At 34.7% G+C, this 26,566-nt stretch overlaps 2 protein-coding genes across 2 annotated transcripts; both read left to right on the top strand.

Annotated features, from left to right (window-relative positions):
- The first annotated feature begins 287 nt into the window (after positions 1-287).
- On the top strand, positions 288-15,837 carry LOC113523688 (uncharacterized). The gene is made up of 15 exons (XM_053228496.1): positions 288-353; positions 3,122-3,285; positions 3,375-3,488; positions 4,938-4,994; positions 5,175-5,294; positions 5,805-5,918; positions 6,730-6,774; positions 9,865-9,990; positions 10,913-11,029; positions 11,162-11,218; positions 12,358-12,483; positions 13,238-13,351; positions 13,987-14,034; positions 15,092-15,139; positions 15,553-15,837. Exons 2-15 carry the CDS (start codon positions 3,148-3,150, stop codon positions 15,634-15,636), a joined length of 1,308 nt encoding a protein of 435 aa, XP_053084471.1. The 5' UTR covers positions 288-353; positions 3,122-3,147; the 3' UTR covers positions 15,637-15,837.
- A 1,360-nt stretch (positions 15,838-17,197) lies between these two features.
- On the top strand, positions 17,198-24,762 carry LOC113523711 (membrane-spanning 4-domains subfamily A member 4A). Its single transcript, XM_026909723.3, has 9 exons — positions 17,198-17,291; positions 17,687-17,812; positions 19,628-19,744; positions 20,305-20,361; positions 21,391-21,516; positions 22,055-22,168; positions 23,414-23,461; positions 24,193-24,240; positions 24,602-24,762. Exons 2-9 carry the CDS (start codon positions 17,711-17,713, stop codon positions 24,677-24,679), a joined length of 690 nt encoding a protein of 229 aa, XP_026765524.3. The 5' UTR covers positions 17,198-17,291; positions 17,687-17,710; the 3' UTR covers positions 24,680-24,762.
- Positions 24,763-26,566: the final 1,804 nt, after the last annotated feature.

The raw sequence follows: 26,566 nt of genomic DNA, 5'->3' as shown, positions 1-26,566 counted from the left end.
TTAAAGTTTTCAACAACAGCAACAAAAAAAATATTATGCTCATATGCTACAGTTCACCTGAAGTGTTGTTTATAATTGTATTCATGAAAAAATCATGATATTAATTAATATATATATATTTCCACTTTAAAGGGACAATACTATTAAGGAATTAGTTTTTTTTAGTGTATGTAGAACCCAAAACATAAATTTCATCAAGATGTATTGCGATCATAAACATACAGGAATTCATTTTCCATCACTTCCTGCTAAATCATACTTAATGATTCCAAAGGTCATAGAAGTGGCTGTAAAATTCCCTGCATTTTAAACACAAACAAGAAGAGAACGCAGCAAACATCTCACCATTACAGGTAAAATACTGCGTCATATGTTTTCCTGTCTTACTCTAAAAGCTGTGAAATCAGTGCAGAACTTTTCATGCTGCTTTTAACTCATGTTCACTCCTAATTAAATGGAAATATGCCAATAATAATTCAGATTTCTGTCTTTGAAGTTTTGTTGTTGTTTTTTAATCAGCTCCAAATGTATAGGAGGAAGTCCAACAAAACGATTAGGCTTTTAGAAATGTTAAATCATTTGTAGTTTATTCTACACACATTATTTCCTGTTGCATATGGAAACAATATTTTCACATGTAATGGTTACTACGGAGCTGCTGCGGTGACATGTTTGTTATTTTTTAACAAGTTAGGACCTAAAAATTTCTTTGTGCAAGAATATTGTAGCTTATTGTAATAAAAACACTAAATAATATGTATGAGATGTGAAGAAATTATAAATAAATAAAACATAAAAAATGTAAATAAATATAAAAATATAAAAAATAAAGAAAGAAAAACCCAGCAAAACAAAGAATCTCAGTGTGCATACATGGTAAAATCAGAATCAGAAACAGTTTATTGCCAGGTACAGTAAAGAACACTTTACAGTACTAGGAATTTGTCTTGATGTCAGGTGCAGACACAGAATCAAAGATATAAAGTCATGGGGCACTGTTCAGCAGGCTGACTGCAGCGGGGAAGAAACTGCTCTTGTGGCGTGAGGTCCTGGTCCTGATGGGGAGAGGCTGGAAGAGTACATGTCCGGGGTGAGAGGGGTCGGCTGCAATCCTGGCTGCACATCTCCGGGTCCTGGAGTGATGGGAGGCTGTAGCTGATCACCTTCTCAGCGGAGTGGATGACGCGCTGCAGCTTGGCCTTGTCCCTGCCCGTGGCAGCAGCAAACCAGACTGTGATGGAGGAAGTGAGAATGGATTCGATGATGGCAGTGTAGAAGTTGACCATCATCCTCACAGGGAGGTGGAACTTCTTCAGCTGCTGCAAGAAGTACAGCCTCTGCTGAGCCTTCTTGGTGACGGAGCTGATGTTCTGCTCCCACTTGAGCTCCTGGGTGATGGTGGTTCCCAGGAAGCGGAAGGACTCGACAGAGGTCACCGGAGTGTCACAGAGGATGACGGGTGGGAGGGGGGCTGGGTCCTTCCTGAAATCCACTATCATCTCCGCTGTCTTGAGAGCGTTGAGCTCCAGGTTGTTCATGCTGCACCATGACACCAGACGGTCCATCTCACTTCTGTAGGCCGACTCATCTCCATCAGAGATGAGACCGATGAGGGTGGTGTCATCTGCGAACTTCAGGAGTTTGACAGACTGGTGTCCAGATGTGCAGCTCTTGGTATACAGGGAGAATAACAGAGGAGAGAGGACACAGCCTTGGGGGGATCCAGTGCTGATGGTCCGGAAGTCCGAGATATACTTCCCCAGCCTCACGAACTGCCGTCTGTCTGTCAGGAAGTCTGTGATCCACCTGCACAATGAGTCCGGCACGTTCAGCTGGGAGAGCTTGTCTCGGAGCAGAGATGGGACGATAGTGTTGAAGGCAGAGCTGAAGTCCACAAACAGTATCCTGGTATAGGATCCTGGGGAGTCCAGATGCTGGAGGATGAAGTGGAGGGCCATGTTTACAGCGTCATCTACAGATCTGTTGGCTCTGTAGGCAAACTGCATGGGATCCAGAAGAGGGTCTGTAATGTCCTTGAGGTGGGACAAGATGAGGCGCTCAAAAGACTTCATGACCACAGAAGTCAGGGCAACGGGTCTGTAATCATTAAGTCCTGTGATCCTTGCCTTTTTAGAGACTGGAATAATTGCTGAAGTTTTAAAACAGACTGGCACGTGGCAGGTCTCCAGTGAGGTGTTAAAATGTTAGTGAACACCGGAGACAGCTGGTTGGCACAGTGCTTCAGGGTGGAGGGGGAGACAGAGTCCGGGCCTGCGGCTTTGCGGGGGTTCAGCCGTTTAAACAGTCTTTTCACATCTCCGTCTTTGATGGAGAGAGTTGTGATTGGCAGGGGAGAGGGCGACACTGAGGTGTGAGGCTGTGTGGGTGATCCAGGTGTAGCATTGGAGGAGGGGCTGCTGCAGATCAGTGTGAACAGATGTCTTTCAAAGTGGCAGTAAAATTCATTCAGGCTGTTGGCCAGGAAAAATAATGCACAATTTGTACAACAGGACAGATCTGCAAGTGCTGAGTTAAAAAAAAAAATACAGTGTGTTTTTCTGTATTAAGATTGAAGTGTAACTTTACCAATCATCTCCATGCTCTTTTTTAAATAAATGATTTTTGCTCATAAAAAAATAAATAAATAAAATCAATATTTGCCATGAGTGAAGTACTTTGTGGCCACTAAAGCTGGGAGATATGATGATATAAAATCAATATCATAATAAATTAATAAATGAGGGATTGTGGTATTCTTTCTTTAAATCTTCTTATCGTTTTTTTTTTTTTAAAGATTTTTTTCTTCTTTCAGTGTTAAATATTTTCGTTATTTTTTTTTTAATAAATAAAATGCTAGTTATTAAAAATAAAAATTATTTAGGTTTTTGTCAGTATTAAATAACGTATCACATCATTTTTTTATCACACTGTAGTGCTAGGAAATTTGTCTACATTAGAAAATTCTTTGAGAATCATGAGATTTTTTTTTTTTTTTGTCATATCATTACAACACCTTAAATATAAAATATTTTGTCATATCATTACAACACCTTAAAAATAACTCCCATGTCACCTCAGCAGGTCTTGTTTATTGTAAATGTTTATTTCTGGGTGTATTTAGGATTGAATGCACCTCCGTTTAAGAAGATGAGTGGCGGCTTCACGATTGTGACCTACGTGAACCCATTACCGATGGGTCAAACTCCCCCAGCTGGCAGTGGCACGGGAAACGCATCCACACCGCCGATACTTGGGTTTCTGAAAGGCCATCCGAAAGCACTGGGGGTAAAACATGTCATTTTCTCAATTATTTTCTTTAACATACTGTATTTGTTTGCCTCACAGTGTAATGGGTTTTGTTTTTTCCCCCACAGACTGTCCAAATAATGATTGGAGTGGTGACTTTTCTGTTTGGAATCGTGTTGGCAGTCCACTGGTATATACCCGCTTCCGTTATTAGCGGAATTGTGTACTGGGGCTCGCCAATTGTAAGCTCTGAGTTTATGAGTTATGTTAATAATAATAATAATAATAATAATAATAATAATAATAATAATCACAATTTATATAGTACATGTAATATTCCATAATATTAAAGAACAACACTTCATAGTTTTTCTGTTTATCCCTTTCATACATAGTGTCCACGCTTATGGACAGTCAATTTATGTTTTAGGAAAATATAAGCTGTAAATCACCTCCAAATCACGTGACAGCATTACTGTAAATTACATGGGCTAGGTTAGCTCTCTAGAATTTCTGTTGTTCTCAATTGTGACTTACTTTCTACACAAAAATAAAAAAATAAAAATTAAGTAAAAAATGATTTTGTGCCAGAATCCAAACAACATGATTGTTTGGTTGGTTTTAAATTGTTTGTTTTTATGAAGACACCTCCTTTCTGTCATGCAACATTCCCAGACTGTGTATATTTTCTATGTTCAGAAGTAATATTTTCTAAAAAAAAAATGTCTTCATCATGACCTGATTGTTAAACATTTTGGACATTGGAAGATTATTTATTTATTTATCTATTTATTTATTAGGCTGTTTTAGCCTTTTTTTTAAATTCATGGACAATCCATTTACTTTTTAATATAAATAATATTTAATCAGAACCAAAATTCATACATCATGCAATTTTAAGTTAAAAAAGAGAAAATATAAAAGAATCTGGATGTACAAAAATTATCTATGCATGAAAGGATTAAAATTTCATGTAATGTTGTGGAATGTCTGCAATTATCACTTACGTTTTAGCAGCTATAAACACTCCCTCCCTCCCCAGCCTCTCTTTTTTCTCTGTCTTGAATTTAATTAAAAAAAACAGCTTGTCCTATTACAGAAAAACCACAAAGAAGAGTAAACTCTTCTGTCCTGAAGATGTCGGAAAACTTAAAGTTACAGCTTTACTGTTACAAAGCGCTGACACTGGAGACTCCTTCCATTAATGTAAAATTAATTACAGAAATCTTCACAGCATCAACGATTACACACAGAACCTATTAGAACATTAATATACGTAAACCTGTGATTTGTAGCAGCACGATTGTCAGAGCTGCTGTTATAGGAAATTAATCAACACTTTCTGACCAATCACAATCCAGAATTCAAGTTAATGCAGTGGGTTGAAACTTGAAAAAAATAATAAACCATTGAAAAATAAATACAAATGTTGGATCACTGATCTCCAATCTTGCTTGCCTGTAATGTGTTTTATGTTTGTAACAAACCCGATTTAACTCGTCAGCTTATTAAATACTAAAATGTTCATCCTTCATGAGGTTGAGTGGTGGATCGTTTAAGTGCAGAAAAAAATATTAAAATGTGCAGTGCTGTACAGCAGGATTAAAAGAGCACAACAGGAACAGATTCTTTCCGGAAGCAAAATATTTCCTGCTGAAACGTATTTCTGTTATTTCTTGTCCCTGTCGCAGTACATCATCGCTGGCTCTCTGTCTGTCGCAGCAGAACCCAAACTTCATCCCTGTGTGGTACGTAAACCTCATCAACTCTCTTGTAATGCTGTTAAATTCACAATAAACCATCATTCTGCCTTTACTTCTCCTCTGGAGCTCACAGTCATGAATTGTAATAACTGCTTATAATGCTTTGTAATTTTGTGCCAGTGATTACAGCATCCACTCTGCTTTTCTTTTTCTCCTGTCCTGAAGGTAAAAGGCTCGCTGGGAATGAACGTGGTCAGCATTATAGTTTCAGCAACGGCCATCATCATACTTGTTATCGACTGTTTTGTGCAATTATTGCACGAGGACTCCAGCAGAGAAGTAACTGTGAGCTACGTTTTATTTTAGTATCGGCTCATTTTTGCTAATAAGGAATAAACCTTCAGGAAGAAAACTTCACTATATCAACAGTTACACACTTTTTTTTTTTTTTTTAAATACGTCATTGCTATAGACAGAATGTATTAATATAAACCATTGCTTCTGTTATAGAAAACTAATCAGCTTCTGACCAATCAGAATCCAGTATTCAACAGCGCTATGGGCTAAATAAATAAAGTTATGGGAAAGCCATATTTATGTTTGCTAGTTCAATTTAATCATCACACAACAGCAAACATAATATAATTGTTAGCTAGCTTACAAAACAAACAGTTCCCTTACATTTGCAGTTTGGTCCTTCATGTTTATCAAATGATTCATGTAAATCTGGTCCAACAAACATCTTGTGTCCAAAATAAGGAGCTCAGAGACCACTAAGCTGTTTAACCTGGACAGACTTTAGCTTATAATAACTTCTTTACATGTTGTTTATTTTGATGTTACATCACGTATCAGATGGTGAAGATCGGAATCAGTGGAGTGCTGGCGGTTTTGTCTCTGCTTCAGTTCATCATCTCCATCTGCATCTCCGTGTTCGCCTGTAAAGCCACCTGCTGCACTGAACCGATGGTGAGAATCACAGTGTGCGTCGCAAAGTTAAAACAGACTTTAACTTACAGTCTAGATATTTTTATTGCTTCATTCTTGTCAAGCAAAAAAAAAAAAAAAAAACTGGCTCACAGTGCCACTGAGAATAACAGCATGTCAAGAATCAGAAAAGAAAATAATGACTATAAAGCGTTCTTGTTAGAAGGAATGCTTTGTGTTCACTTCTCTTTTTTTAAATCTCTCAACCAAACAGCTCACAGCTTGAGTAAGAAAAACCAACATAGAGGACAAAGTCTTAAAGAGCGAATATGAGGCGATTAGATTTTAGTCAATTCGAGATATTTCAGTGCTAATATTTTAATGTCTGATGTAACTACCATTAACAAATTTTGTATTTTTGGTATCTGGTGTGACAGACTGGTCGCACTTTAACTACAAACAGAGCTGGACCTGCTGTCTCGCTACACAAACCAGAAAGCATTCTTAATTTTCTGTCTCAAAGCTAACCATGGCGAAGCTGCTATCTCTTTGCCATAGTTAGACTAAATGTTGAGAAATAAATTGGATAATATTGGCTAGTTGGGATGTTCTAGGAAGGAATCAGTAGTAGCATTGGCATGGCTGCAGTCTGGCATCACGTGAGCCACTTCTTTATATCAGCACTTTTTCTGTTTAAAAAAAAAACACCTAGTGTGATAGAAACCATTGTGTTTGAGAGAGAATGCACATCTCTAATATGTGTAAAAAGTGATGTAGAATGTGTGTGTGTGTGTGTGTGTGTTTGAGATGTTTGCACGTGTGTTTGTAAAATCCACATTTCTCTGTTTTAAAGGTCCCTGTTGTAACTATCGCCCATCCTGCTCATGTCAGCCCACAGGTGAGAGAAACCTGTACCTCTCCAGCATGAAAATAAAGCAGGCTTTGTACACCACAATGCACAACGCACAATGCAGTTGTGTTTAGGTTTAATGCGCCACACTTCACAATGATGGTGTTACAGTGACTTAAGCTTTGCACAGAGTCATTCTTGTCCTCTTGGCTGTTTCTCTGACTGATCCCTTCTGATTTTGGTAGACAACCTTTCATCCTTTCATAACCACAGAGTTGTGGCTGTGCTATATTCTTTCCATTTTAGATTTAATGTCACTCTGCTGGATGTTCATAGTTGGAGATATATACATATATTTTAATCAAACCCTGACCAATACGTTTCCAGAACACTGTCCCGGCTTAGTTTCAATAGCTCCTTAGTTTTCATGTTATGTTCCAGGAACAGGTGTGTTTATATTGAGATCACATGACACTTTCACTACACACAGTTCAACTCCATTCAAATAATTATGTGGCTTCTGATTGTAAATGATTGCACCAGAACTAATATAGATTGGGGGGGGGGGGGGGGGGTATACTTATAAAATCACAAATTTTATATTTATATTGCATATATATTTTTCTCCCACTTCAATATTATGAGTGATTTTTTGTACATTCAGGATAACACCTGTCCATTTCAGGTCCTGGTTGTACACCAGACAAAATTTCAAGGCGAATTCTTATGCAAGGAATTATATTCCAATATCAAACTGTGATATTGATATGTGATTTCATTTATTCCCAGAAATACCTTTATTGTTGCAGTGGGTTCTTCACTCATTCTGTTCAGACCAAAACCCTTGCAGCGGAAATTCTTCTATGTGTGATATTAATTACTAATATATTGATATTAAGCAATATATATACCAATATATGTATACTAAACAATAAACAAATGTTAAGAACACATATTTTACAGTAACACACACACAAACACACACAGAGCTGTTAGTCATTACTGACTGACTCCATTACTGAGTGTCCTGGAGACCTCACTCTAAACCAGTCCCTTCTTTTCTAATTCTACAAGAGAATAAACAAAACTATAGAGATTATTAAACCTTTTCTTCTTTTTTTTTTTTTTTTTTTTTTTTTACAGGTGATCAATGGAGACATGGGCAGTCCACCAGCATACAGCAATGAAGAAAGCCAACCATCCAACTAACGCTAATTATTTGCTGCTTGTATGGAAATAAATGTAAAAGATTGACATTAAATTGGATTATACAGCAATACAGCAATGAACAACACAATGAGACAACAGAAGCAACAAAACATATCAATGTGTCACATATAAGCTAATAAATTATCATCCTTTCAAGTGGGTGTTGGAAAAAGATGCAAAGTGTTATAAATGTAAATGAACAGTACCTACATTGGACCTTCATAAGCTTTACTATTTCTTTTGTTTGGCTTTTGGCAGACACCCTTATCCAGAGTCACTTACATTTATCTCAAGTATACAGCTGAGGGCGCTCAAGGGCCGAGCAGTAGCGGCTTGATAGTGCTGGAATTTGAATTCGTGACTTTCCGATCAGTAGTCCAGCGTCTTAACCACTGAGCTACCACTGCCCCCAGGTTTATTAGTTCTAAAGTTATGGTCACCTCAAAGTTGCTTATTTTCCTATTACAGCAAGTGATTCTTTATTTTTAAGATCACACAGAAATTTGCCAAAGACTGCATTTTTTTTGTTTATCAAAGCACAATGTGTCATACTTTTTATCCATTTATATTTACAATTGAGCAAATGCTCACCAAAGCTGAGCATGTAACATGGAACTCATGTAACAACTGATTTTCATAATGATTAGTAATTATGATTACTTATTATTGTGTTTAATTAGTTGGCTTTAGAAGCTATATATCACTGCTATCACAGACAAATTACAAGCGACACAAGCGACTTGCCTCCTGATGGTGTGAATGTAACTCTTGTGTACTTCTTGTCTTTTTTTAATGTGAAATAAAAAAATGCTATATGGTAGCAATATTTGTATTCATCTTTACTGCCTCTGTAAAGGGTAGAAAAGACTCTGAGTTCAAAAGGCTCTGCATTTCTGAAAAATTTATATACATGACCATTATATTTATTACTGAGGTACAGTTTCTGCCTGATTGTTCAGATGCTGGAATGTGATCAGACATAAAGACATAAAGACATAAAGACATGTGTGTTGTGTAAACTTTAACTGCCTTGCCTACGATGTGTAAAACCATTGTTTTGTTAAAATCGATCAACTAGAATGAATATAAGATGATTGTTTAAAAAACCTTCTATTATTATCATACTATAGAATTATTATTATTATCATTATCATTATTATTATTATTATTATTATTATTACTATTATTGTTGTTGTTGTTCAGATTGAGCTGGAATATTTAATGTTTGCAGCTTTGTATGATCAGTATTTCTTGAATTTACTACACATGTAAAGTTTAGAGGATGTGATTTTATTCTAACACACTAGTTGCTGCTAATATTAAATAATTTGATATAATAAACTCAAAATGCAAAAAATAAATAAATAAATAAATAAATCTCAACCTCAGAAGAAGCGTTACTGTTTTCAGAATGTGTTGTCCTGGTAACAGTAACCTGGGACAAGGACAGTTTTTAATGTCATGGGTCAATAGATCTGAAGGTCATCTTTCTCATGGTTCATAATCGTATAAAATGGTATGTAATCATTTCAAAGGTCATAAATCTGTACATAAAACTCTCTGAATGGAAACTATGACACTGAGAGGAGAAGAAGCTGAGTTACATTTCAGGTAATTGTATTATACTACTACTACTACTACTACTACTACTAATAATTATAATAATAGTCTTTTTAATTAACTTAGAGGTCAAAAAAATCTGAGAGTCATAGATTAGAATTTTGCATGACTTATTTCAGTATATACACATTTATTCAGTTGTATTATTGTATAATGTCTTTATTATAATCCATGCCTTACAGTATTCTAGATGATTAGGATTAAGTATTATGTAAGATTTATTCTAGAGACATCACATTGCCTTAAAACAATACAACTTCCATGCAATGTTGATGCGATTATTGAATTATTCTGCTTATTGTTTGGGTTTTTTTTCAGTTAAAATCAGGATTAAACACACAAATGGCAAGTTCGGGAGATATGAGAGGTGACATGGGAACCACGCCCCAGCCGCAAATTCTTCAGTTTCTGACAGTCCAGCCGAAAGCACTCGGGGTAAAACACATCATCATTTGCTCAGTTATGATTTTCAAAATGTGCAACAACATCAACATTCTTAATTAATTAATATACTAGATAAAATAAATACTATACTTAATATTTCTTGCATTTTAACCTGTTTTCATATTTTAAGTCTTTTAACCTGTTTTCATATTTTAAGCATTTTTATGTGTATTTGATGTACTTTATGATCACTACATATATAAAAGTAATTTTTTTCATTAAATGTGGTGCTTGATTTTTGATTAATTTATTTTTGAGAGCCACTTGAGAGATTTTGTATCCACACTGAAGCTAAACAAGTGTTAGCTTGATAATAAATGATCAGGATGATTGGAATAGTTGCTTTTCGAATATGATTATACTGCTAAAATAGCACTTGAGTGACAGAACGATGCGCAGGTAAGAGCAGGTATTGTGTATTAGCTGCAGTGTAGTGTTAATGATGGGCATAACTTGTTAAGATGGTGAGAAATCATCTCTGGAGTGCAACATTCAGGACACACCCACTGATATGTGTAACGTCTTTCATTTCATTTCTGCAGTAAAGAGACATAACCATGGGACACCATTATTCTCTTATTGCTCTGTTTGTGATAAGCTATCATTAAGATTGTATTATCAGTCTACAGTACACACTCACAGAGAATTTATTACCCAGTTTTTATGGCCTGCCATTTAATTTAATTTTAATTTTTGCAATGCATTCAGTAAACACAGTTCAGTTCAGTCTGCAAATGGTACAAAATTATAATTATTTGTTTGCAATATTTTTGCAAAAAATAATATTAACTGCAATTGATATTCTACATTTTCCATCATCACTTTTTATTTTATTATTATTTATTTCTTTTACATCTACTTCAAGTCCAGAGATGTCTCTATAATGTCTTTTGGTTTCTTTTCCTCCTTACAGACGGTCCAGATAATGATCGGAGTAGTAACTTTTCTGTTTGGGATTGTGTTGGTGTCTGATCCTCCATTTGCCCCGATCTCTGTGATTAGTGGAAATGTTTATTGGGCCTCGATAGCCGTAAGTGTACAATTAATAATAATAATAATAATAATAATAATAATAATTAAAAACAATAATTATTATTATAGATTACAATAATATTTTAGCATCATTCTTCTAGCTAAAATGTATTTCTTTTCTTCCACGCAGTACATCATCGCTGGATCTCTGTCTGTTGCAGCAGAAAACAAACCTCATCCCTGTTTGGTACGTAAACCTCCTCAGTTCAGTTAATTAAAAACAACTACATTCATAAATCATTAATTTAACAAATTTATCGTTATTATTTTTAAGCAATTTTATTTGTGTTTGACCTGCTTCATGACCATTCTTACATACTATATCCATTTTTAAAAAATGCACAAACGAGACAACTGTCCTGGGCATTTTTAAGTTTTCAGAGCTACTTCAGAGTCTTCTGTTTGGAAGGTTTTGAAGTCTGAAACTGCACGTTAGAAAATGGCAATAACAATCCAGTAAACCAGGCAATAATAATAATAACAACCCTATTCTTAAGAAATAATGAAAAATCATGACATTTATCTGAAGAATCTCTTTCAATTTACTTAATTTACTCATTGGGGTTGCTGTTATAATCATGAGAGTTCTCTGTTGTCATGAATGCATCATTCTCTACATTTATCTAGTCTACTCCTCACTTTTTCTGTATTCTTTTCTTCCTGAACCTTTGACTGGTTTCCTGGCATGTCATTACAGATCCCGTATAGATCTTTATCTCTGATCCAAGCAATCTTCTCATGAAAGCTCAAATAAAACCCCACCTTTCTCCTCATTTCTCTTGGTTATAGTAAACTATTCATCACGTCATGAGACGTACTTACAGTACTGCGTAAAGAAAAAAGGAACAAAGCATTAGAAATGTCATTACTGTATGCTGGAATGTCATAATTGAAGTGTCATAACTTGGTTTTTCAAGTATCATAATGTGAAACTTTGTAGTCTTCATGACGTTCGTTTATTTTATAACTTTATTTCTCTACTAAAATGTTTATTTTTCCCATAAACACATTTCTTTTTTGTGTATGTTCTGTAAAATCATAAAACATAAAATGTTCTGTTTATGTTCTTTAAAATCAAACAGCCTTTGGACTCAAAAAGACGCAGTTCATCGTTGAACCTTACACATATTATATCATTAAGTGCAAACAACATTTTATTGTGTAAATTGTGCTGTTTTTTAAATTTGTTTGTATTTTTAGTGCACAAAAAAGCATGGATGCTGTTTTATTTAGAATTACAAGCTACAAGCGTGTTCATAATGATTTATGAATACATGTTTTGTAGAAGTTTTACATGTATTGTGCTTTGTATCCTCTCTTGTGTAGGTGCAGGGCTCGCTGGGAATGAATGTGGTCAGTGCTGTGTTTTCAGTAATATCCGTCGGCCTACTGACATGGGATCTTTTGTTATATTATATCTGCTACCCTTATAGTGACTGCTCCAAGTTAGAGGTGAGTTTCATTGGTGTTAACATATGACATGGCCTCATAAATGATTTGGACACATTGGGTATAAATGGTTAAGGTTACTATAACCTTTATAGGTTTAGCTTTATTCATACAAAACAAAAAAAAACCCAAACATTTATTTGAACCCTCGCTAGTTTTAACTGGGTTGCCATCATAATGCTAGTTTGCTTGTTAGCTTGATGAAAATTTGATGCACATTTGTATTTTTTTTTTTTTATATGAAATGAATGAATTAGTCCTACTTTTGCCCTAATTAGGAAAATACCACTTGCTTTAGAATGTAAAAATAATTTGAAATCAAACAACTTAACACAGGGCATATGTTACGCACTAGTCAGATTTGTGCGTGTTTCCTAAAAAACCTTTATTTACAGAGATATAAGTACTTCTTTGTTGACCCTCAACTAACTGCAGCAAAAAGCATACAAAAAGCATAACATTTTACAAACAACTGTTTTTTGCTGTAAATGCTTCTTTATTAAGAAACATTCTTAAGATGAATTTAAAGAAATACTTAGAATTAAGACACTTTTTGGTAACGCAGCCTCGGATTATCTCCCATCTTCTCTGTCAGGAAGAAACTACAGAGTTTATTAAGTACACTTATGAATACAAGACCAAACAGTGTGTACTGTATATATTCAATTTTTATTAGAAAGAGAATCTCAATCTGAAACCTCTTATATATTTTTTTGTTTATATTTGCATTTAATTTCCATAATCCTCCATGTATCAGGCACGGTCCAAAGCGATCAGTGGAGTGCTGCTGTTTTTCGCTGTTCTTCAGTTCATCATCTCCATCACCATCTCAGCGCTCGCCTGTAAAGCCACCTGCTGCTCTGGACCGATGGTGAGAATCACAGCACCATCAAAATAGAGATGTTATTGTTACAGAATATATGTTAGGGACATTTTTTGTCCAAGCCAAAGTCTAACCCCATAAGCATTGACTGATGATCATAGAGATGCGTTATTGACCCGAGAGCTAGTTTATTAGCTACATCAATCCAATTAACTGCCATCTCAAGGCATGTTCCTCTTGAAGAATTCTGTATTCAAAAAGCAAGATATGTACATTAACTGTAATGCTGCATTCATGACCAAGTGGGAATTTCCAACCTCTAAATGAGAAATAAAGCCATTTGAAGAGCCCTCCAGTTTGTAAACTTGGAATTGTTTAAAGGCTCAGGTTTAGTTTGTGTTCTTCAGCATAGAAAATTAGTTGTTTTTTTTTTGTTTGTTTTTTTAAAAACAGTCCACACACTGTTTTATTTTAATTATGTTATTTAATATCAGCCTAGCCCATTGAACTAATTGTAACACTATCAATAAAAGACATATGTTATGCTGTATTTAATTACACACTAATACACACAGTTCCTCAGATAAAATCAAATACAGATAACACTGTTACATAGTGAGTCACAGTGTGTAAACTCCACATCTCTCTCTCTCTCTCTCTCTCTCTCTCTCTTTTCTTACAAGGTGCCGTCTGTAGCTTATGCCAACCAGGCTGCCATCGGCAACCCTCAGGTAAGTGAAATCTGTACATCTGTGTGAAAAAATCAAAACAGAACAAGACAAGGCTTTGTGGGGTTTTGGCACCATATGAACTCCATATATTCATGTGATTGTATTTTTGTACTCTGTGACATTAAATACACCAGAACAATGTGGCAGAGTAATTTTGCCACCAAAAAGTTGATTATTTTCCTATAAAAGCACCTCCCAAAGTGTTTTTTTCCCCTCTTATACCACAGCATTTTGCCAACAATTACAATTATTTGATTTATTTAAAAATAAATAATCACACTTTTATCCATCTATACTTACATTTAATGTTGCGGAAGGTCCATGAAACAAGTTAAACAGTCTTTAACAACTCTAAGGTCTCACTGAAGCTGTCACTCCCTCACCAGCCTGTCTTTTTCTCTCACTTGAAATTAATAATTAAAAAAAAATGCAGCTTTTCATGTAACTAAAAAACCGTAAAGTGTAAACTCCTCTGTCCTGAAGATGTTGGAAAAAAGTTACAGCTTTACCTCTGACTGTTACAAAGTGCTGACACTGGAGACTCCTTCCATAAATGTTACATAAACATCTCCTAATAGAAAACCTCAAAGTAGGATAACAAAACAAAGACAAGATGGGGCAGAGACAAGAACCATAACAAACATCCAGAAAGTGGGAATTTGGAAAGTTTCCAACCTCTAAATGAGAAATAAAGCCATTTGAAGAGCCCTCCAGTTTGTAAATCCCATTTGGAAACTTGGAATTGTTTAAAGGCTCAGGTTTAGTTTGTGTTCTTCAGCTTAGAAAATTAGTTGTTGGTTTTTTTGTTTGTTTGTTTTTTTAAAAACAGTCCACACAATGTTTTATTTTAATTATGTTATTTAATATCAGCCTAGCCCATTGAACTAATTGTAACACTATCAATAAAAGACATATGTTATGCTGTATTTAATTACACACTAATACACACAGTTCCTCAGATAAAATCAAATACAGATAACACTGTTACATAGTGAGTCACAGTGTGTAAACTCCACATCTCTCTCTCTCTCTCTCTCTCTCTCTCTTTTCTTACAAGGTGCCGTCTGTAGCTTATGCCAACCAGGCTGCCATCGGCAACCCTCAGGTAAGTGAAATCTGTACATCTGTGTGAAAAAATCAAAACAGAACAAGACAAGGCTTTGTGGGGTTTTGGCACCATATGAACTCCATATATTCATGTGATTGTATTTTTGTACTCTGTGACATTAAATACACCAGAACAATGTGGCAGAGTAATTTTGCCACCAAAAAGTTGATTATTTTCCTATAAAAGCACCTCCCAAAGTGTTTTTTTCCCCTCTTATACCACAGCATTTTGCCAACAATTACAATTATTTGATTTATTTAAATATAAATAATCACACTTTTATCCATCTATACTTACATTTAATGTTGCGGAAGGTCCATGAAACAAGTTAGTTCCTGTTCTCACTTAAACAGCCGTTCCTGAATCATTAAATTAACTAAATTAAGCTTTGAATTTCTCTCTTTTTACAGAATGTGGTGAACATCCCAAAAGCCCAGGGGCACATGAACGACCCGGCACCACAAAACGTGTATGAATGGCCACAAAGCAGATAACTGACCAACAAGATAAAAATCTAGAAAATCACGTAAAACAAACTAAAACAATTCCTATTTGAACATTTAATGTTTTGAGTCATGAACTATGATGTATTATATTTATATTATGTGTCATGATATGTAATATTATATTATATATTTTTATATTTGATGCTAACATGACCATGTGTTAGTTTATATACACAATATGTAATGTCATAATTAGTTTGATGGTTACGTTTGAAATAAATAAAAACATCTAAAAATAAACCCGTGATTAAAATGTCATGTGTGTATATACAGTCAGGTTAATAAATATTTGGACAAGTTGAATATGTAATAAATATGACCTCAAAGTGCAGACTTTAGCTTTAATTTGAGAGTATTTACATCCAAATCTGGTGAACATTGTAGGAATTACAGCACTGTTTAAATGTGGTCTATGCGGTATTATACTTTTTAAGGGCCCAAAAGTAATCTGGTGGCCAGGTGTGTGTTACTCCCTCATTACTTCACTTACAATTAAGCAGATAAAAGATCTAGAGTTGATTTCAAGTGTGGAATTTGCACTTGGAATCTGTCGCTGTTAACTCTCAATATGATGTTTAAAGAGCTGTAACTGCCAGTGAAGCAAGCCATCGTTAGGCTGAAAAATCAACATCCCAGAGATAAATAAACAGTAGATGTGGCCAAATCAACTATTTGGTACATTCTTTAAAAAGAAAGAACATACTGGTGAGCTCAGAAACACCAAAAGACCCGGTAGACCACAGAAAACAATTGTGGTGGATGACAGAAGAATTCTTTCCCTGCTGAAGAAAAACCTTTTCACAACAGTTAACCAGATCAATAACACCCTCCAGGAGATAGGTGTATCTGTCATAGTCAACAATAAACAGAAGCCTTCACCAGAGTACAGAGGGTTTACCATAAGATGTATACTATTAATAAGCCTCAAAAATAGGAAGACCAGATTATAGTCTTCTTAACTATGGGCAGATGAGACAAAGATAAATGTTTAGCAGAATGATAGAAAGAGAAGAATATGGAAAAGGGAAGGAACTGCTCATGATCTGAAGCCTACCACCTCTTTTTATGGCATGGGTGTGTACGACTGCCAGTGGAACTGGTTCCCTTGTATTTATTGATGATGTGACTGCTGATAAAAAGCAGCAGGATGAATTCTGAAGCATATACGGCTATACTATCTGCTCACATTCAGCCAAATGCTTCAAAACTCATTGAACAGTGTTTCACAGCACAGATGGACAGTGTCCTGAAGTGTACTTTGAAAGCAGCCCAAGAATTTTTTAAGGCCAAGAAGTGGAATGTTCTACAATAACTAAGTCAATCACCTGACCTGAATCCAATTAAGCATGAATTTTACTTACTGAAGGCAAAACTGAAGGCCAAACAGCCCAAGGACAATCAGAAAGTAAGGACAGCTGCAGTAAAGTCCTGGCAGAGCTTCACCATGGATGATGTGGGGACACCTCCCAGTTTATGACAAAACATTACTTGCTGTCTTTGGCTATATAATATGCTGTGTAATGATTCCAAATGTCATAAACCTGTAAAATCTGAACATAAAACTATCTGTATGTGAACGTTGACTCAGACCACGAAGTGGCACAGTTCTGTCTGAGACGAGAGGAAGCTGAGTTACATTTCAGGTAAAATAAAACTTAGGCAAAGTGGAAGTTTATTACAAAATAAAATAATCAGGCTTTTTAATTAACTTAGCAGTTAAAGTGAAAAACAAATTTGACAGTTTTAAAACCTAAGACTAATATTTATTGGATAAATTAGAATTTTGCATGACTTATAAGAGTTCTCTATTTACACACTTTTTCAGTTGTATTAATTGTAATTATATCATGTCTTTGTTATGATCCATGCTGTATTGTATTCTAGATGATAATTTTGTTAAATGTTATATAAATTATGTTAAATATTATATAAATGATGTTATATAAATATTATAAATGATTAAATATTAGGTAAGATTTATTCTACAGAATAAGTGTCCTTATTGAATCATTCTGCTTATTTTTGTGTCTGTTATTAGTTAAAATCTGGTTTCAATACACAAATGGCAGCTATTGGACAAACTCTCCCACCTGGACGTAACTTGGTTAATGTGTCCCCGCAACCAATTCTTCGCTTTCTGAAAGGCCAGCCAAAAGCACTTGGGGTAAAACATATTGTGAATGCATTTTTTTAAAATACATTCTAGTCATTTAGACAGATAAAAGAAATTGTAATAAAGAAATCCTCTCTGGAAAGCTAGCATGCAGGATACACCCAGTGTTTAATGTGATCTGTCTGTCAGCTTCATTTCTGACATAAAATAACATGACCACAAAATGGCAGTTTTTGGGGAAATAGTTGTCGTGTTTGCGATAAGCTATCAACAAGATTTTTTATTATCAGTCCACAGGACACACAGAGAGACAGAGAAGGGAATGTAGGGAATGTTGTAGCTAACAAAATAAATCCGTCTTATTGTTTGAGTAAATTTGAATCGATTACGTTAGCTCAGTTGGAAAATATAATATTGCATTTAAAGCAGACTACCTCTCTTTATGACATTCTTCCATCTCGATTGTTTAAGGAGGTGGTAGATACTATTGGTCCCAGTATATTATCGATTATTAACAGTAGTGTATTTCATGGCACTGTACTGTTAGAGTTTTAGCATGCTGTTATTGAACCAGTCTCAAAGAAAATGAACTTAGATTCACAGGATTTAAGTTCATCTAAATGAACTTAGATTCACAGGATTCACAGGCCTATTTCCAAATTGCCTTTTATGAATAAGATTTTAGAGAAAGTTGTCCATAATCAACTTGTTCACTGTTTGATTGGAAACAACATAATGGATATTTTTCAGTCTGGATTTAGGACCAAACACACAGAATCAGCATTATTAAAGGTTACAAATGATATTTTGTTAACTACTGACTCTGGGAAAAGTGTTGCCTTAATGATGTTTAAGTGCAGCCTTCGATACTTTAGATCATGTGATTTTAATAGAATGCCTTAGAGATTATGTTGGGATTAAGGGTGTAGCCCTTAAGTGGTTTTCTCCTATCTGAAGGACAGGACATGCTCAGTTAAAATTGGAAATTATGTTTCGTCGTCTGCGACTATCACTTGAGGGGTTCCTCAGGGATCAAATCTTGGTCCGACTTTATTTTCATTATATATGTTACCCCTGGGGTCAATTTTTAGGCAATACAATATTAATTATCACTTGTATGCTGATGATCTACAACTGTATTTTCCTTTGCAGCGTGATGGCTGTACATCTTTTGCTAATTTTTATAAGTGTTTGACTGAGGTAAAGGGATGGCTAGCAAATAATTTTTTACAACTAAATGAGGATAAGACTGAGCTTATCATGTTTGTGAACAAAATGTGTTACCGTTATCTATCCTCGTCAAGCATGGACATTTTTAAAAAGGACTTGAAGACCTACTTATTTTATCAAGCTTTCGGCGTTTGATTAGGCCGGAGAATTGTGAAGGATTGGCTGTATGCTTTTCTTGATGTTATGTCTTCTTGTTATTTTATGTTTTCATGAATTTCTGTATTTTTATTATCTATGGACAGCACTTTGGTCCATTTTAATGGTTTTGAAAGTGCTTTATAAATAAAAGTTGAGTTTATTTGAGTTGAGAGTTGAGAAAGTTACTCACTTTTTTTGCAATGCATTCAGTAAAGACAGTTCAGTTCAGTTTGCAAATGATATGTTTACCATCAATATTATTATAATTATTACAATTTATCAATTATTTATTTATTTATTTATTTCATGATTGTTAACTATAATTGACAGCCTACATTTATATAAACATATTTGATTTATTGTATTTTATAGTTAACTTTTTTATTTTACTTTTTTTTTTTACATGTACCTATAATGTTTTCTTTTTACATGTCACTATAATGTTTTTCTATATTTGTATAATTTTTTTTTTTTAATGTTTCGTTTCCCCCCTCACAGACTGTCCAAATAATGATCGGAGTGATAACTCTTGTGTTTGGGATTGTGTTGGTGTCTGATCCTCAATATGCCCCGGCCTCTGTTCTGACCGGAAATGTTTACTGGGCCTCGATAGTCGTAAGTGTACAATTAATAACAGTTAAAAAAAAAAAGGTTGAAAAGGTTATTATTACTAAGCATGTAAGTTTGAATCCCGACGATGTCACAGTCACCTGTGGTCGGGAGCCAAGAGAGCTAAATTAGCCATGCCCTCTGGGTGGGAGAAGCATTCTCCCTTTCCCCTGTCAATCACAGTAACACTAGCCAATTGCAGGCATCTGTGAGCTCGTGTATGTGGAAGAGGGCAGATATTGAGTTCCTCTGAGTATGTTACGTTGGCCTGTGATGCAGCATGAGCAGCAGTTCGTAAAGATGCAGTTGGCTGAGTTCACATGTCTTGGAGGAAACGTGTGATAGCCTTCACCCTCCCTGTTTGGTAGCTGTCATGTGATGGGGAGAGCTGACTATTGGGTGGGAATTGGAAGGTGAACAAATTGGGGAGAAAAATAGGGTAAAAATTTCAAAAAAAAGAAAAAAAGTTAACAGATGACTAAATAATTTATACATTGTTATATATACAATAATAATAATAATAATAATAATAATAATAATAATAATAATTCTTTACCTCTTCACAGTACATCATCGCTGGCTCACTGTCTGTCGCAGCAGAAAACAATCTAAATTCCTGTTTGGTATGTAAACCTCATCAGTTCAGTTACTAACAAATACATTAAAATCATTAATTCTTTCTAATTTATCACACACATTTATCATTATTATAGTGGCACAATTGCAAATGGCTTGTCGGTTGTGGTGTTTGACGCATTTTGACGCACTTGTTTATGACACTTTTGGCCCCCGTTTTCTCCATATGGTCAACACTTCCTCTCTGTCCTTTCTTTTCTGCTACTTTACCTAAACTTAAACTTTATTTCACCCTCAGTGTTTGCAAAGTGTTAAGTGTGTGTGTGATAAAAGTGTTGTGTTAACTCTAAAGCTGTGCTCATGTCCAAGTGGGAATTTGGAAAGTTTCCAACCTCTTATCATTTGGAAAGTCAGAGTTTCTCCAGAGCTCAGACTCAGAAAAAGGGAAATAATTACTACAACATTACTGTTGTGAAATAATAATAATAATAATAATAATAATAAAAACCTTGCATCTGCTAGTTCCCTACTGATTTTTACTGAGTTGCTGTTGAAATCATACGAGTCATGAATAGTCTGTTCTTCTAGTAGCTTCGGCTGGTTTCCTGGATTGTTATTCCAGATCCAGCATTGCTTGCTGTCTCTCACTGACTCCAGCAACATTCTTGATTACAAGACAATGATTACAAGAAAAGCTCATATAAATTCTTGCCCTTCTCCTCAGTTCTCCGGGTTACAGTAAATTCATTGTGCTATGAGACATATTACAGCACTATGTAAAAATGGATTAAAGCATTAAAATAATTTCTCTTCTAATATGTATTTTTTCCTGTAAATACTTTTATGAGAGAGTATTTTTGCATATTAACAATTTTCTGTAAAACAAATAGCTTTCTGACCCATTTCATTTTTGAACTATGCACGTGATGTCATTAAGTGCATTAAGTAGCACATAATGTAAATTGTGCCGTTTTGATTTTAATTTCAGTGCAAAAAAGCATATTCATAATGACTTAGGAATACAGGTTTCCTAATAAGTTTTACATGTATTGAGGTTTGCTTGCTCTCTGGTGTAGGTGAAGGGCTCGCTGGGAATGAATGTGGTCAGTGCTGTATTTTCAGCAGTAGGCATCGGTGTACTGACAACAGACCTTTTCTTATATTACTACTGCAACTCTTATGAAGACTGTTACAGGTTTATGGTGAGTTTTACTGACCTTAACATCTGGTCTTGTAAAATCATTTGGAAATATATAAATGGTTAATATAAATATAAATGGTCAAATATAAATGGTTAAGGTTAGCATGATGGCCGGGGTTAGTCACTTAAAAAAAATCAAATTTACTAGTTTGAATCCCTCCTAATTTTACTTATTTTGCTATTGCTAAAATTTTTCCTAGTTAGCTAGATGGTGAAAATTTAATTACCTAGATTTGGATGTTTTATATGAAATGAATACATTTTGTCCTACTTTCATCTTTTTGTCCTAATTAATGACAAAATATTTGTTGTATGTATTTCTTTAAAAAGAGATTTAAGTACTTCTTTGTTGACTCCGCCCACCACTGATTGTAGCAAAAAGCAGTACAAGTCAATAGTCAATCATTTGTGTAACTAAAACCAGCAACTTATGATGTGCCACTTATATTTAATACATTCATTACTCAGAATCTCAATATCAAACCTCTTTATTTTTTTCAAAAATATATTTACATTTTTGATCTTCCACCATGTATCAGGCACGGTCCAAAGCGATCAGTGGGGTGCTGCTGGTTTTCGCTTTTCTTCAGTTCATCATCTCCATCTCCATCTCAGCATTTGCCTGTAAAGCCACCTGCTGCTCTGACATGATGGTGAGAATCACAGTGCCATCAAAATGGAGTTTAACTCTCAATCTGAATGCTTTTGTTACAGGATATAACCCCGTAAGCATAAGCCAATGATCATAGATATATCTATGAGCTTCTACGCTTTACTAAGATTTTAGTAAAGTAAAGATAGTGTATTACAAGTATAAACATCTGTACGCTTCTTTATTACCCTTTTATTTCCCAGTGCAAATGCAAATTAAATTTTAAAGCATTTTAAGCAGAATTTCATAATTGTGTTGCTTTGGTTATTCAAATAAATCATAAAAAAATAGCGTAAAATTTAGATAGAATAAAAAAAAAAAATTGTGTTAACCATAAATAAAGTATGAACGAGACAACTCTCTTGGGCATTTTTTGTTTTTACAGCTACTTTTAAAATGACACAAGCCAAATGAGTGCTAGCTCATTGTGAAAGTTTTTTTTTTTTTTTTTTTTTTTGGTGAGTTTTGAAGTTGCGAGTTTTGAAATCTAAAGTTCCAGATTAGAAAATACAGATCCCATTTTCATGAATGCAGCCTCTACCACAGGTATCTTGTCTTCCCTTTGTTTTTTTTCATATTTTTCTTTATTCTTTGCCCAACCTTTATCAATCTATAAAGTAACAAAATACCAATTCAGGCTACGATCTTTTTAGGATTACATCTATATTAGGGTTAATATCCTTTTTTGAGCTCTTAAAAATCTAAAGGTTTCAATCTCAGTTGTAGATGCCCCATAAAACAACAATAACATATTTTAAATTTATTTATGCTCATTCATTTTTTATTTTTCATATTTTTAAATTCTAGTTCATGCCCAGGTTTGTGTTCATAGTAGAAAATTAGCTACTTTAACAGATTTTCCACATGCTATTTTTTATTTAATTTATGTTATTTAACATTAAACTTGCTTACTGGACTGATTAAAACATTCAACACATTTAGTTTAATCATGAAAAGCACACAGGAACGCTAAACACATATGACCTCTAGATGACAGATACCACATTACACTTTATTTAATTAGAAACTGATTGTAATATTTATAAAGCAACACATTACTTTCTAATTAAAACTAACATCTGCTCATAGAGCATTATGGGCATTATAACACACACAGCTCCTCAGATAAAGCCACATACAGATAACACAGATCCATAGACACAAATGTCCTGTGTAAACTCGACATTCTCTCTCTCTCTCTCTCTCTCTCTCTCTCTCTTTGTCTATTCCTCTCTTTTGTTACAAGGTGCCTGTTGTAATGTATGGCAACCAGGCAGCAACCGGCAACCCACAGGTAAGTGAAATCTGTACACCTGTGTGAAAAACAAAACAAAACAGAACAAGACAAAACAAAACCCAGAGTTTCATTTTTGCTTATGTTTTGGCACCACATGAACTCCATATATTCATGTGATTATGTTTTTTACTCTGTGAAATTAAATATACCAGACAGAAACAGAGTTACTTTTACCACCACAAAGTTGATTATTTTCCTTTAACTCCTTGTAGGAATTAAATATACAGATTTCCTTACAGAAAACTTCACTGTATCAACCATTACCCATATTTCTTTTAATCAATTTAGGTGGAGCATTGACTATACAAGGCCCTGTGAATGAATGAAAACAGAATGAATGCATTAATATAAAGCTGTGGTTTGCAGCTGCACTGCTGTCAAAAATTAATCAACAGCCTCAGATTCATTCTCATTCTGAAACAGTCCAAAGTTACAATGAGACTATAGGGTATAAATAGACAAATTCATCATTTAACACAAAACAGGTGAACACAGTATGATAACAAAGCAATGACAGGATGGGTGCAGAGTGGTATTTCAAAGCTTTCATATCCAAACAGAAGCCATATGAGCACTAGCTTACTGTCAAAAACTGCCTTTGTTTAGCATCTGCTCATAGTGCATTATAGGTAACACACATAGTTTCTCAGATAAAGCAATGTACGGGCAATGAATTTGCATAGAAACAAAGTTCCTGTGTAAACTTCCCTTCTCTTTATTTATTTAAGGTTTCTGTGTTAACGATTCCCAACCAAGCAGTTAACAGTAACCCACAGGTGAGTGAAGTGCATACAACTTCTGTGTGAAAAAACAAAACAAAACAAAAAATAATTTCATTTTTGCATAGGTTTTGGCCCATGTCGACCATGACATGACGAACAGACCATGACATGACCAACAGTGATTCAACAGTGCAATGATACAATGAGACAAGAGATTATACATAGACAAACTCATCATAAACACAAAACAGGAGAACACAGTAGGATGACAAAGCTATGACAGGATCGGGGTGAAGACAAGAACCTTTCAGGCAGTGGGAATTTGTGACAAACAGGATGTACTGAAAACTTGTTTTCAAGTCAACTGAATCATTAAATTAACTAATTTGAGATTTGGATTTCTCTCTTTTTACAGAATGTGGTTTACCCCCCACAAGCCCAGGTGAACAACCCGGTATCACAAAACGTGTACGAATGGACACACAGAAGATAACTGACCAACAAGATGAAAAGCTTGAAAATCATATAAAACAAACAAACAAAAAATTATTTGAGCATTTAATGTTTTGAGTCATGTATCACAATGTATGTTTTATATTTGATGTTAACATGGGTATGATCATGCGCTAGTTTATATAAACAATATATAATGTCATAACTAGTGTGATCGTTAAGTTTGAAATAAATAAAAACATTTACAAATCCAGTGATAAAATGTGTTCAGTTCATATACAGTCAGGTTCATAAATATTTGGACAATAGCAAAAATATTGTTATTTTAGCTGTTTCCCACAGTATATTGAAGTTAGCACTTATTATATGTGTTCTATGTGATATTACACTTTTTTAAGGGACCAAAGAAAAAGATATTTTAAGAGGCCAAATCAACTATTCGGTACATTCTTAAAAAGAAAGAACATACTTGTGAGCTCAGGAACACCAGAAGGCTTGGAAGACCATGGAAAACAACTGTGGTGGATGACAGAAGAATTCTTTCCCTGGTGAAGAAAAACTCCTTCACAACAGTTAGCCAGGGCAAGAACACCCACCAGGAAGTAGGTGTATCTGTCATAGTCAACAATAAAGAGAAGCCTTCACCAGAGTAATTACAGATGGTTTACCACAAGATGTAAACGCCTCAAACACAGGAAGACCAGATTATAGTCTGCCAAAAAAATCCAATTAGCATGAATTTTACTTACTGGTGGGAAAACTGAAGGCAAAACAGCCCAAGGACAATTTTGTTAAATTCTATAATAATGATTTTATTATTTATAATATTTATAATAATAATATAAAACATAATATTTCCATGCAATGTGGCCTCTTTCTGTATCATTTTGCTTATAGTTCAAGTTCATGTTTTTTTTAAGTTAAAATCAGGATTAAATCCAAAAATGGCAACCATGGTTCAAACTCTTGCCAATTCTGACATTGAGAGTCCAGCTGAAAGCACTCGGGGTAAACCATGTTGTTTTCAGTTTCCAAATTATAATTTTTTTTGAACATTCCAGTTTTTTTAGCTTAAATATTCACTCTAAAAAATGACAACCATATTAGGTAAAATATTAGATAATAAACACAATCGATTGGGACTAAGGAAACTTAGAAAATCGATCAGTTTGACAATGTGAAGTGTTGTATCTAGTCTACTTGTCATCCACATTCCTCATCTTTGTCACATAAATACTAGAATTCCTGTTTTTTTTAGGGTTATTAACCAGAAATATTAATTAACATTGACACTGCTCGTCAGATATGAACAACCATCAGACCATCACACAGGTCTAGTGTTAGAGGATCTTCATTGTATAATCTGACAGGGAGAACAAGTAAACACACAAATTCAGGGAAGCCTGGAATTTTGCTGTTAGTGCCATGCATGGAGGAGAGTTTTTCAAAATCAAGCAGTACTATACTGGCTCCGGAGGTCACCCTCATCCTGATGCTAGCTAGGGACCAAAAGAAGAAGAAGAAGAACAATGAACCGTTCATTATAAGTTCCTAATTTCTAGAATTCAGGGTTGCATAAGAATGAAAATTTAAGAATGTCTTTTCAATGCTACAACATAAGTTCTCATGCTTTCATTTTTTCATTAGTTTTCATTTATGTGATTCTGTGAGTCAAATATGATTCTTTGGGTCAAAATACATGATTCTGTGATGATTCTACGTACATGATACGCATTCCTTCTGTTTTTCTTTGAATTCATTTTCTCTGTTTTTGACCCCTTTTCTGCTTTTCTTACATGCTGCCTCTCTTCCTTCTCTCTTTCTTCCATCTTTTCCTTTCTTCCTCTTTCTGTTTGGCTTACGAGACTCTTTCCTCCTTCTTTCTCTCTCGCTCAGTACTAAGCTGAATTTACATTCTGCCTGATAG

Source organism: Pangasianodon hypophthalmus, chromosome 2, assembly GCF_027358585.1.
Source record: "Pangasianodon hypophthalmus isolate fPanHyp1 chromosome 2, fPanHyp1.pri, whole genome shotgun sequence".
Taxonomy (NCBI): Eukaryota; Metazoa; Chordata; class Actinopteri; order Siluriformes; family Pangasiidae; genus Pangasianodon; species Pangasianodon hypophthalmus.
The sequence above is the reverse complement of the archived record's forward strand: the minus strand, read 5'-3'. Positions and strand labels throughout refer to the sequence as shown.

Coding starts and splice junctions, on each gene's coding strand:
- LOC113523688 (XM_053228496.1), top strand. CDS start 3,148: ATGAGTGGCGGCTTCACGATTGTGACCTACGTGAACCCATTACCGATG. Junction 3,489..4,937: donor TGTACTGGGGCTCGCCAATT/GTAAGCTCTGAG, acceptor TCCCTGTCGCAG/TACATCATCGCTGGCTCTCT. Junction 9,991..10,912: donor TCCAGCCGAAAGCACTCGGG/GTAAAACACATC, acceptor TCCTCCTTACAG/ACGGTCCAGATAATGATCGG.
- LOC113523711 (XM_026909723.3), top strand. CDS start 17,711: ATGGCAGCTATTGGACAAACTCTCCCACCTGGACGTAACTTGGTTAAT. Junction 19,745..20,304: donor TTTACTGGGCCTCGATAGTC/GTAAGTGTACAA, acceptor ACCTCTTCACAG/TACATCATCGCTGGCTCACT. Junction 21,517..22,054: donor AAGACTGTTACAGGTTTATG/GTGAGTTTTACT, acceptor ACCATGTATCAG/GCACGGTCCAAAGCGATCAG.